At 39.3% G+C, this 12818-nt stretch overlaps 1 protein-coding gene across 1 annotated transcript; it reads left to right on the forward strand.

The window, feature by feature from the left end:
- Positions 1–8335: 8335 nt before the first annotated feature.
- On the forward strand, positions 8336–11374 carry LOC147604868 (acetylajmalan esterase 2-like). The gene is made up of 5 exons (XM_086794925.1): positions 8336–8577; positions 8677–8859; positions 8983–9137; positions 10193–10457; positions 11020–11374. The coding sequence occupies exons 1-5, from the start codon at positions 8361–8363 to the stop codon at positions 11343–11345; spliced, it is 1146 nt and encodes a 381-aa protein (XP_086651051.1). The 5' UTR covers positions 8336–8360; the 3' UTR covers positions 11346–11374.
- The last annotated feature ends 1444 nt before the right edge of the window (positions 11375–12818 follow it).

A 12818-nucleotide genomic window follows, 5' to 3' on the forward strand; every position in this document is an offset into this window, starting at 1 on the left:
ATGGGAGGCCTTGAGAATGGCACACTACCATTCTTCCTTAAATGGAAGGGGAGAATAGAGGTGGTGCCATTCTCCCCTTCAATGGAAAGCCTTGAGAACGGTAGCCATTGCCATTCTTCCTTGAATGTAAGGTGGAATGGTAGTGGTGCCATAATACCCCTCAAGTCTATGAAAGAGTGGTACATTTATGCTACTTTGTCAAGTAAAAATTGAAAATTCGTCCAAAATACAAAGGAGACTCTCCCAAAAGTTTTCCAAAATTTTTCTCAATATGCAAAATCTTGCATATTGTTACAAGCTCCTAACTTCAAGACCTCATGGGTATGGAAGTCAATACCCATGGACTACTTGCACTCCTAAATTCATAATTCATAACCCATAAAAAACCTGACTATTCTTGTCCACCCACCATCTATGGCTGTATTATTTGCATTCATTTGGGTATACACACTCGTAGAGGAGTATATTGTTTCTAAGCAGGGGGAGGGACATCTTGTTGGTCTCCAGCCTACAGGATTTTGACCACCACTTTCAAAATCAAGAAAGTGGAAAAGGGGCCATTGGAACTCGCCTCGAAAGGGAGATATTATTATTTTTGAATCAAGAGTTCCAGTCCTCTCAGGAGGGGTGTAGTGTAGTTCTTCCATATCCTTGCCTAAACCCCCTCTTGGCAATATATCAGTTGCTTGATTAAAACCCCTTTCTTAACATGTTGGATTTCCACCTCCTGGAATCTTTGAAGCATCTTTGGAAGCAAGTATGACCGGAACTTCCTCAAGGCCTTGAGAATGGCACCATTACCATTCTTCCTTGAATGAAAGGGGAGAATGGTAGTCGTGCCATTCTTCCCTTCAAGGTGATGGGAAGACTTGAGAATGGCATCAATTGCCATTCTTCCTTGAATGTAAGGGAGAATGGCAATGGTGCCCTTCTACCCTTAAAAATGATAGGATGGGAGGCCTTGAGAATGTCAGTGGTGCCAGCATCCCCTTTCACGTGCCCTGAGCATGGCATTGATGCCATTCTATCTTTCAATCAAGGTGATGTGAGGCCTTGAGAATGGCATCACTACCATTCTTCCTTGAATGTAAGAGACAATGGAAATGGTGCCATTCTCCACTTTAAGATGATGGAAGGCCTTGAGAATGGCACCATGCCATTATTACTCGAAGGGAGAATGACAATGGTTTCATTCTACCCATGAGGATGATGGGAGGCCCTGAGAATGGAAGTGGTGCCATTCTCCCCTTAAATCAAGTTGATGGAGGCTTTGAGAATGGTATCACTCCCATTGTTCCTTGAATGTAAGGGGGAACGACACCACTGCCATCTTGCCTTGAATATAGGGGGGAATGAAAGTGGTGCCATTCTCCCCTTAAAGGTGATAGGAGACCTTGAGAATGGTACCACTGCTATTCTTCCTTGACTGTAAGGGAGATGGTAGGCCTTGAGAATGGAACCACTGACATTCTTCCTTTAATGTAAGTGAGAATGGCCATTCTCTGCTTTGAGGTGATGGGATGGGAGGCCTTGAAATTGAACCACTGCCATTCTCCCCATAAAGTGATGGAAGGTCTTAAGATTAGCACCAGTGTCATTTAGCACCAGTGTCATTCTTTTTAGAATGTAAGGGAGCATGGCACCACTGCCATTTCCCCTTGAATAAAAGGGAGAATGGAAGTGGTGCAATTCCTCCCCTTGAAGGTGATGGGAGGCATTCAGAATGCCAACACTGCCATTCTTTCTTGAACGAAGGGGAAGAATGGCAATGGTGCCATTCTCCCCTATAATCAAGGTGATGGAAGGCCTTGAGAATTGTAGCCACTACCATTCTTTGTTGAATGTAAGGGTGAATGGCAGTGGTGCCATTCTATCCCTATAATCAAGGTGATGGAAGGCCTTGAGAATTGTAGCCACTACCATTCTTTGTTGAATGTAAGGGTGAATGGCAGTGGTGCCATTCTATCCCTCATCATCAGGATGATGGATTGTGGGGCCTTGAGAATGGCAGTGGTGCATTCTCCCCTTTCAGGTGATGGAAGGCCCATAGAATAACATTAGTGCCATTCTCCCCTTCAATCAAGTTGATAGGATGCCTTGAGAATGACATCACTCCCATTTTCCTAGAATGTAAGAGAGAATGGCACCACTGCCATCTAGCCTTGAATGTAAGGGGGAATGGCAGTAGTGCCATTCTCCCCTTCTACATGATGGGATACCTTGAGAATGGTAGTACTTCAATTATTCCTTTCATGTAAGGCTGAATGGCAGTGGTGACATTGGGAGACCTTGAGAATGGCACCATTGCCATTCCTTGAATGTAAGGGAGAGCCTTGAAGCCAATGGGAGGCCTTGATAATAGCACCACTACCATTCTTCCTTGAACGTAAGGGGAGAATGGCGGTAGCGCCATTCTCCTCTTTCAAGGTGATGGGAGGCCTTGAATCAAGGTGATGGGAGGCCTTGAGAATCGCAACCATTGAATGGAACCACTAGAATGAAAGTGGTGCCATTCTACCCCTCAAGATGATATGGAATGGGAGGCCTCAAGAATGTTAGTGGTGGCATTCTCCCCTCTTAGGTGATGGAAGGCCTTGAGAATGGTAATTTTGCCATTCTTCCCTTCAATCAAGTTGATGGTGGAGGATTTCAAAATGGCATCAATCCCATTTTTACTTGAATGTAAGGGGTAACGGCACCACTGCCATCTTGCCTTGAATGTAAGGGGGAATGGAAGTTGTGCCATTACCCCCCTCAAGTGATGGGAGACCTTAACAAGGGCACTAGTGGCATTCTTCCATGACTGTAAGGGAGATAGTAGGCCTTGAGAATGGAAGCACTAACATTATTTCTTTAATGTAAGGGATGATGGTAGTGGTGCCATTCTCAACAAGGTGATGGGATGGGAAGTCTTGAGAATGGAACCACCGCCATTCTCCCCACCATGAAGCGACGGGAGGAGGCCTTGAGATTGACACCACTTTCATTTTTTTTTAATGTAAGAAAGATTGGCACCACTGCCATTTTTCCTTAAATGTAAGGGAGAATGGAAGTGGTTCCAGTCCCCCCCTTAAAGGTGATGGGAGGCCTTGAGAATAGCACCACTGCCATTCTTCCTTGAACGAAAGGGGAGAATGGTGGTGGTGCCATTCTCCTCGTTAATGACAGTGATGGGAGGCCTTGAGAATTGCTGCCACTACCATTGTTCCTTGAATGTAAGGGGGAATGTTAGTGGTGCCATTCCACCCCTCAAAATGATGGGATGTGAGGCATTGAGAATGGTAGTGGTGCCATTCTCCCCTTCAATCAAGTTTATAGGAGGCCTTATGAATGGCGTCACTCCCATTTTTCCTAGAATGTAAGGGAGAATTACACCATTGCCATCTAACCTTGAATGTAAGGGGAAATGGCAATGGTTCCATTCTTCCCTTCTAGGTGATGGGATACCTTGAGAATGGCACCACTTCCATTCTTCCTTTAATGTTAGGCTGAACTAGTGTAAGATTCCTCCCTCCAACTTTTGATGATGTAAAGATGTAAGAACATCCCATTCAGTCTCTTATAATCATCCCCCTTTCAAAATGAAAAAAAGATCTTATTTGACCCTGTTTTGGTCTAGAGAGAGATAATACAGTTTTGAGATATTTTTGGATACAAAGTTATACCCTGAAACAGAAGTTTAAACAGAGTTTTCCAAATTAATTGAATATGTGCACTGGACACCTTAACCTAAGGGTACCTGTTTTTAAAGTCCAAAGAGTGTTCCAATGGGCCAATGGGATTAATCCAAGTGTTTGGATAAGAAAAATGTAAGAAGAAAAGAAAATCCACCAAAAATGAGTAAATTTTCACATAAGATGAAGAGTTGACTAGTACTGGTGAATTTTGACACCTCATGAGGGTGGGAGGAGGCCATAAAGAAGGCGCCTAGAATCTCCATCATTTTTTCATTTTTTTAATTCAAAAAAGTGAGATATTTCATCTCTCATCTCTCCTCTTTCAAACTGGATCAAAAAAATGGGTTTAACTAGTCCAAAACTTGTCCAAATTGGATCAAACTAAAGCTGGAAGCCTCTAGATTCCAGTTGGGCTTGGTTGGTGGCCTCCCTGACCTATAAATAGAACCCCATTCCTTTGTATTTTTATCTTAGTGTATTTACATGCTAGTGTAATTTTCATTTTAGTGTAATTCCTTTATCCCTCTTTCTTGCCTCTCCATTGTGAAGCTTTGGTGCTTCACTAAACCTCTTGTTCTCTTGAAGACTACCCTCTTCTCTTGGTGGCCAAGCCTCTTCCTTGAGGGCTACACATGTCCTTCCTAGATAAAGAATCAAGCACACCAAAAAGGGTAAGCCTAAACCATGATGTTTATACTATTTTCTCTCCCCTCTACATGCTTGGGAAGCATTCTTACTCATGGTTTCTTCTTAAAACCATGCCCTTCTTGATTTATGTTGTTATTTAGATGAAGTAATGTTAATTTCCTATGCTTAAGTGTAATGTTTATGATTTATATTCACTCTTTATGAAGGAATACTCACTTCTTATGGTTAAATCCTTCTTGGAAGGTTAAACCTTGATTCTAATCTCATTTTCTTACCCTAAACTCTAATCTTATCAAGCTAGAGATGAAGGTTTATGCATAAATTAAATTTTATGCTAAAAGTGAAATTTTGAGCATTATCATTTCATAGAAAATGTGAGAAACTACAACAAAAAAAATATCTTAGAAAATGAATTTAAATTTATGCATAATAAATTTTATGCCAAAAGAAATTCTTCATCATTTCTCATCATTCAACATTTTTCCACATCATTCCACATAAATTCACATCATCCCACACATCATCCCACACATCATTCATATCATCCCACACATCATTCCACATCAATTCACATCATCCCATACATCAATTCATATCATCCCACATCATTCCAAATCAATTCACATCATCCCACATCAGTTCACATCATCCCATATTATTTCACATTAATTCACATCATCCCACATCATTCCATATCAATTTACATCATCCCACACATCAATTCACATCATCCCACATCATTCCACACATCAATTCACATTATCTCACATCAATTCACATCATCCCACATCATTCCACACATCAATTCACATTATCTCACATCAATTCACATCATCCCACACATCATTCCATATCAATTCACATAATCCCACATATCAATTCACATCATCCCACATCAATTCACATCATCCCACACATCATTCCACATTAATTTAGATTTCCACAACAACATGGTTACTTTTCGCTTTGAGCGAATCAGGTTTAGTTATCACTTTCCTTGACCTAGTTATCAGAATTTTTGTTCCACAATCAACCAAGTTAAGAGGACAGTTACTCTACTTTTCATACTAACATAACTTTCTAAGTCTCGACCAATTACTTAAAGGTAACTTTCTAAGTCTCGACCAATTACTTAAAGGTAACTTTTTCTCGACTCAATTCAATTAAGTTTGAATTTCCATTCACTTTTGGATCCTTGATCCTTTCAAGAATTCCAGATTCCTTTTCCAAGGAATCTTGGAATAAGTCAGTCTTACAAGTATTTACATTTCATCCAACTAAGCATGTTTCTCGTCTTTTTCTGGGAAATCCAATTTCTTATTCAAAGAAGTATACTTCATAATTCCAAAAGTTAAATATGTTCGTGATTCCTCTTTCTAATTAAAAATTTATCTATATTTTCTTGATGCACCCCTATGAATATTTTCACATTCTTTTCTGTATTTTCTCAAAATAAAATATCATGAAAACTGCTCTTTTAACATAAAATATTTATTCACACATACTAATTTTTTTTATCGAAATGAATTATATTCATAATCCCATTTGAAAATTAGAGAAGAATTTTACATAACCTTCTCGTAATTTCTAAATTGAATAATGCTCAAAACCTCTATTTCTTTTAATTGTGTATGCAAGTTCTACCTTTATTGCACCATTGGTGGTTGCTGGGTTCAGGTTTAATTTAGGCTTGCATAAAGCTCTATGTATAGGCTTGCAAGCTTATGCATAGGCTTACATAAAGCTTTATGCATAGGCTTGGATAAAGCTTTATGCATAGGCTCTATGCATATGCTTGGATAAAGCTTTATGCATAGGCTCACATAAAGCTTACGCATTGGCTCTATGCAAGCCTATGCATAAGCCATAAGCCATAAGTCATAAGCATAAGGATTTTACATATGACTCAATGCATCACTACAAAACACTGCTGCCATACACGCGTTCGATACACGCGATAAGTTACGGACGCGTGTATGGTCACACATGTATATGAGTAGTATCGAGCGCGTGTATATTGGCATCTACATTCGCGTGTATACTGGTTTCAAAAACGTGTGTACGAGCGCGTGTATATTGGCATCTACATTCACGTGAATAGTGGTTTCAGAAACGCGTGTACCAACGCGTGTATATACGCGCAATTATACACGCTTTATTACACACGATAGAGAACTTTATTAAGAAAAACTTCATTCCTTTACAAAATTAAAAACCATTTTCTTTAAACCATCTCATAGTACATTACAATATATATCATTACACAATTCCACTACATGCATTTACAACAATGTAATATATTCAAAAATAAATCATGAGATGATCATTAAAAGATAACATATACAATAGAAATGTCATCAATTTAGAACAATATAGTGATGGATTGGTTAGGGTTCGATCTCATCTTCAATAAGATCCATCCTTAACCAAACGATCAACATCAATATCCATTTGATCAATTTGTAAGGCTACAATTAAATTTATTCCACCACTATCGATATTCTGTCCATTGATAATGGTATCGATGCCTTGATCATCCTCATCAACATGATGCCCTGGAAACATGAGTGTGTGAAGTTTTCATTTGCGGCCACTCTACTATGTGGGGTTAGAGGAGAGCCTGTTGCATACCCTGCGATCATCCTCGATGCCCTGGAAACACGAGTGTGTGAGGTTTTCATTTGCGGCCACTCTACTATGTGGGGTTAGAGCAGAGCCTGTTGTGTACCCTGCGATCTTTTTGTTCGGGGACTCTTTGGAGGACACTGGGAATGGGCCTTACATTAACAACACCCTCGCCACCATGTTGCCTTACGAGGAGACTTTCCTTGGCCACGTTGACCTTCGCTTTAGCGATGGCCGCGTCATGGCAGACTACTTAGGTTAGTCTCCCTCTCTCCCCCTCCACTCTTCATCTTATGTGAGTATTTACTCATTTTTGGGGAGATTTTCTTTATTTCTTTTATTTATCTTCTCCACACATTTGGATGAATCTAATTGGCCTCTCAAAATCTTAATTTAAAATTTTCAAAAAATCTAGACTCCTAGGATAAGGCCTCTTGAATAGATTATACTTGATTTGTAATGCACCTTCTGAAAATCTTTTTGAGCTTTTGTTTCGGGAAGCTTATTTTAATAAGAAGAGATATTTTTCTATCCAAAAATATTCAAAATTTGAATAATCTCTCTCTAGAATATTTTCTCTCTCTAGGCCAAAACAGGTAGAAACAAGATCTTTTATATTTCTGAAGAGGGATTTGATTATGCTGGACATCTTGAGAGGCTGGGGAGGAGTCTTACCGTAGCAATCAGGTTCAGAAGCTGCCAGCACTGTTGATGTGTTGAAATCTGGGAGCATTCCAACTGATGTGTCGAAATCTAGGAGCATTCCTGCTGTTGACGTGTTTGCATCATCTTGTGCATTCCAAGTGATGAGTTGTGACTCATCCAGTGCTTGGTGGTTGTGATTATTCCAGCTGGTGGTGATGTGTGAGCGTCGTGTGCATCTTCCTCAAAATTAAGGCAGACCAAATGTATGGCTCAGATGCTCCCTCCCACGACCCACGATCATGCTGGAAATGCGAAAGTAAAGTACAGCATTACATGTGGAGAGATTTGAACCCATCAGATAGGGACTCCCAAAGTAAGTGGTTCGAGATGTGAACCCATCACGGGGGGCTCTCAAACTCCTTTCTCGAGTAGGGACTCCATAGGGACTCCCAAAGTAAGTGGTTCGAGAGAACCCATCACGGAGGGGTTCTCAAACTCCTTTCTCGAGTAGGGACTCCATAGGGACTCTCAAACTACTGGACTTTGCAGGTTACCACGGGCGTTTCTCTCGTGAGGCGGAAATGCAGCTTGGCGCATCTCGCGTGGGGGCACAACTGCACTCTGCCGACGTAAAGTAGTGCATGTACATGAGGGTTCGCGTGCATGGCGCGAGTAATGGCTGCTCAAACGATACAAAAGGGAGGAAATGTCTGGTTCATGCACACGTCAATGATGGAAACACGAGTGTGTGAGGTTTTCTTTTGGATGTTGACGGCCACTGTACTGTGTGGCGGGGTCAGAGCAGAGCCTGTTGCGCCGTGCAGCTACCCTGCGATCTTTTTGTTCGGGGACTCTTTGGAGGACACTGGGAATGGGCCTTTCATTAACAGCACCCTCGCCACCATGTTGCCTTACGGCGAGACCTTCCCTGGCCGCGCTGACCTCCGCTTTAGCGACGGCCGCGTCATGGCGGACTACTTAGGTTCGTCACGCTCTCTGTCCTCCCTTTTTCTCTCTCACACACACACACTTATTAATGAAGAATTGATTGTTTGGTCTGATTTATGTCCCAAAAAAACAGCTATGTACTGGGGTCTTCCACCACTAAACCCTTCCCTCAACACAACCCTGGATTTCAGCCAAGGTTTGAACTATGCTGTACCGGGTGCAACTGCACTTCCCCTTGTGCCTTACGCTCTCGAGACTCAGATAGGGTGGCATGTTGCCCTAAGAGAAGAGGTGATTGCAAGCGGTGATACACCTGGTGAGTAAACTATGATCCCTTCATAAATAGTAGTAATTCTATCAAATATAAATACAATCTCTAAATTAAAAAAAAAACCGGTGTGATATTATTTTCACTCAAATTTTCCGCACTTTTTGCCAGGTAGGCCGAGTCGAGCTATGTTTGAGGCAGGGCTGTACGTGCTGCAGATGGGTGGGAATGACTATTTTCATTATTTTTCGAGGAGGTACTCTCCTCAGTATGTCATTGTGACCATAGTGCCTCAAGTGGTTCAAGAGCTTCGGGCTGCCTTGGAGGTGAGATGATATCTCAATCATCCCAAAGTTGCACATAAATTCTTTCTTCTATCAATAAGCTTCTCTTTCTATGGCTTAGAGGCTGTTCACATGCAGATGCGCTGGCCAATTCTGGTCAAGGGTAGTGTGGCCCAGCAGAGGGTGGTGTAGTCCAACAAACGGCTACAATAGCCCTCGTGAGTAAGTGACACATCATAAATTAGGAGGGATCTATGCTTGGAAAGAGATGTCTTTAATCCCACGAAATTTTTCAAAGTCCCAAAAATCCCCATGGTATACCCTTAGTTCACCCCTGAGTTTACCCCCTCTTGAGGTCACCCGAAATAACGGAAATTCGACGGTCTAGATTGGGCAAGATTGGGATGTCTCTTTTCATCCTTACATCTTTTTTGATTCATGATGTGTCATCTAGTCTTGTGGCCACAATAGCACTAGAGTTGACCTTAGCAAAGGACTACCACCCTTTCAATTTACATGTGTTAGTACCAGTGGTAAACTTTGAAGCCTTCACTGGGCATCAAAGCCCTTCACACCTTTGAGAGAAGGTCTCTTAGAAAATAGGATTAGCAAAGAAGGATTTTCATGTAATTTAGTTATAAAACTGGCATATAGTAGAGAATGTGAAAATAAAAATTGGCATATAGAGTTGTCCTTGGTTAAAGAATATGTTTTGTTAAATGTACAATACACCTCCTCTCTCTCTCTCTCTCTCTCCTACCCTAGAGGCTACTACTGGCCCATGGCCCTTATATACGCTTGACAAGGGGGGTGCTTGCCACTAGCTAGGTGAAGGGCCGCTGGTGGTGCTTTTAGATATTTACATGTGGTTGTCCAATGGTTGGACAATGTGCACCTGACCACCATGTGAACATTCCCTTAACATTGTGGAAGTAAGATGACGTCAATAAACCAGATTGGCACTTTTTGGCTTCCTTATTTCAATAAAATATAATAATTCAAATTGTTTCACATGCACATGCACATTATGTATAGTAGTAACTTTTTTCTCCTTTTTTGTAATTATTAAGTTTTTTTTTTTTGCTTATGTTGTGCAGAGACTCTACTTAAATGGGGCTAGAAATTTCTTGATTTATGGTGTCGTGCCTGCAGGCTGCACCCCAGCAGCTTTGGCAAATTTCAGTGGAGCTCCCTTGGATAATCATGGCTGCCTATTGGAGTATAATGAAGTCTCTATAAAACATCGTGCACAACTCCTTACAGAATTACAAAGACTTGGTGATTCACATCCTGATGGCACCTTTACTTTTGCTGACTACTATGGTGCCTACATTCATGTCTTAGAAAATATGGAATCATTTGGTAATGCTCTTATTCCTTTAACATGCTCTATATGTACAAGAGTGAGAGAGAAAAAATTATTCATATTTATAGCTTTTAATGGATTAAATGAATTATTGCTCAAATGGAAAAAATAGTTATGATTGGAAGTTATAATCAATAAATTACCAAAATGACAATGATTTATGCCTGTAGGGTTATAAGTCAAAGGCTAAGTTACTAGGTTTATACCTATAAGGTTATACGTCAAAAGCTAAGTTACCATTTCGAATCACCCAAAGGCAAACTAACTTTAATACCATATCACATCTTCTTTAAAAAAGGGAATCATTTTACATATTCATGCTATAGATAATGTCGCTACTAGAGAGAAACTTTATGAAGGTATAACAATTTTCAAATCTTGTTATGACACTATAAAAGTTTTATACTTACATTGATAACAATGTACATGTATATTTCCATCAATTTATTAAGTCACAGAAAAATCCAGTCTTATTTTCACACTCTAAAAATTTTACTTTTTACATTGGTGGGAATTTTCTATGTAAAAGTCTGTAGATTTATGATTAATCATTGGCAGGGTTCAATAATGCCTTTGATGCTTGTTGTGGTGCTGGACCTAGCTCTCCATACGGATACAATCTATCCATCCTTTGTGGCAACCACACCAAAGCATTGTTTGTATGTACTGACCCGAACACCTACCTTAATTGGGATGGACTACATTACACTGGTAGTCTCAACTTTCAAATCTTCAACCAAACTGTCATGAGTCGCTCCTACCTCTATCCATATGATGGGCTTGCTACTTGTGCTTCAAAAATAGCTAGATCGAGATATGTCCCTCCTATTACACGATACTTTGAAATGCTCATTGACTTCTTCAATTATATGATATATGCATAACACACTAGTCTTGTGTCAAAAAAGCTATTTTGTGGCCTTTAGAGAATCTATTTATCTATAGTTGTAATGCCTCAAATAAAATTTTGTGGCCTTTAGAGAATCTATTTATCTATAGTTGTAATGCCTCAAATAAAATTTTGTGGCCTTTATAGAATCTATTTATCTATAGTTGTAATGCCTCAAATGAAGTTCTTCTAGTGAAATACTCTCAAAAAGTTTATTAAACATAGTTTTCCATGGCCATGACTTACACGCTTTTTTGCCAAAAAAAACTAACATTAAAAAAATGGAGTTTAAAAATATGTATTCAAGTTGGGCACGTTACTTTTCATCACCTTGAAAACATATATTCAAACCATTGTCATGTACCTTTCGTCAAAAGACATACTGGTTTACATATTAGGCAAGGCTACTACATTTTTATGACATTTTTCAAAATCACAAGTTACATGGATAAATGATTTTTTTTAAAGCTTTCTACATGTCTACATGTATGCTCAACTAGTTTCATGAAATATTGACATTAGTGGTGCTTCCAATTCTTAATTATTTAAAATTTGTAAGCTAGTTTTGTAGAGTCATTTTTTTGGCTACCAAAGCCACTTATGTGGCTCAATTTCAAGGCAGACCTAAATTTTCTTTTAATTTATTAAATTTTTTTGTTATTTTAAAAAATATACTTTTACAATTCCTTGGTATCATTTTATAATAAAGCCTTGAGTATTTATTTCTTTTGTACATAATTTAATAAGATGTTTTCTCCCAAGATTAAAATACATGATTCTCCTTTAGAAATGTAATATGAGTTAGGACATGTAACCAAGGTGTAGAGAGATGGATCCTATTTTTTCCACATAAAGGTATAATGGTTTTGTGAGGAGAAAATTAGTAGGCCAACACTAAGTATCATGACTTACAACAAAATGAGTAGGCCAATACTATAATAGGATGATCATTTAATAGTAGCATGTCTTATAACAAATTGTTTTTGTGTTGTAGCCCTAAGTATCACTATATAAATGCTAGTGTGGTGATTTAGGCATTTTGAGTATATGATTTGATAAAAATGTAACAAAAGTGATGTCGCAAAATTTGTCTAATTTTATATGGAGCAAATGGGAGGGAACTTCTTCAAAATCTCCCATATGCATGGTAGTCCTAAACATGTAAAACTAAAAAAAAATATCAATAAAATGGCTAATGGCCAACCTTTATTATGAGTAAAGTCCAAAGACAAATACAAGAACGATCATTTTGTCTTGCATAAAACAATTTGAGGGTACAAGAGTAGGAGTAGAGCTTCCCGCTTAACAAAATATGTATTAAATGTAAGACCAAGTTGTCAAATAAAAGGAATGAGGGTAAGTTGACATGCTCATGAGGGTAAGTTGACATGCTCATGGTCATTTCTGTCATTCTTAAATTGTGTTTGGGACTTCCTCTTCTTTATCCACCAATCTAAATGTTTTGAAA

Source organism: Cibotium barometz, chromosome 61 (assembly GCF_041138505.1).
Source record: "Cibotium barometz isolate CiBa-2024 chromosome 61, ASM4113850v1, whole genome shotgun sequence".
Classification (NCBI taxonomy): domain Eukaryota; kingdom Viridiplantae; phylum Streptophyta; class Polypodiopsida; order Cyatheales; family Cibotiaceae; genus Cibotium; species Cibotium barometz.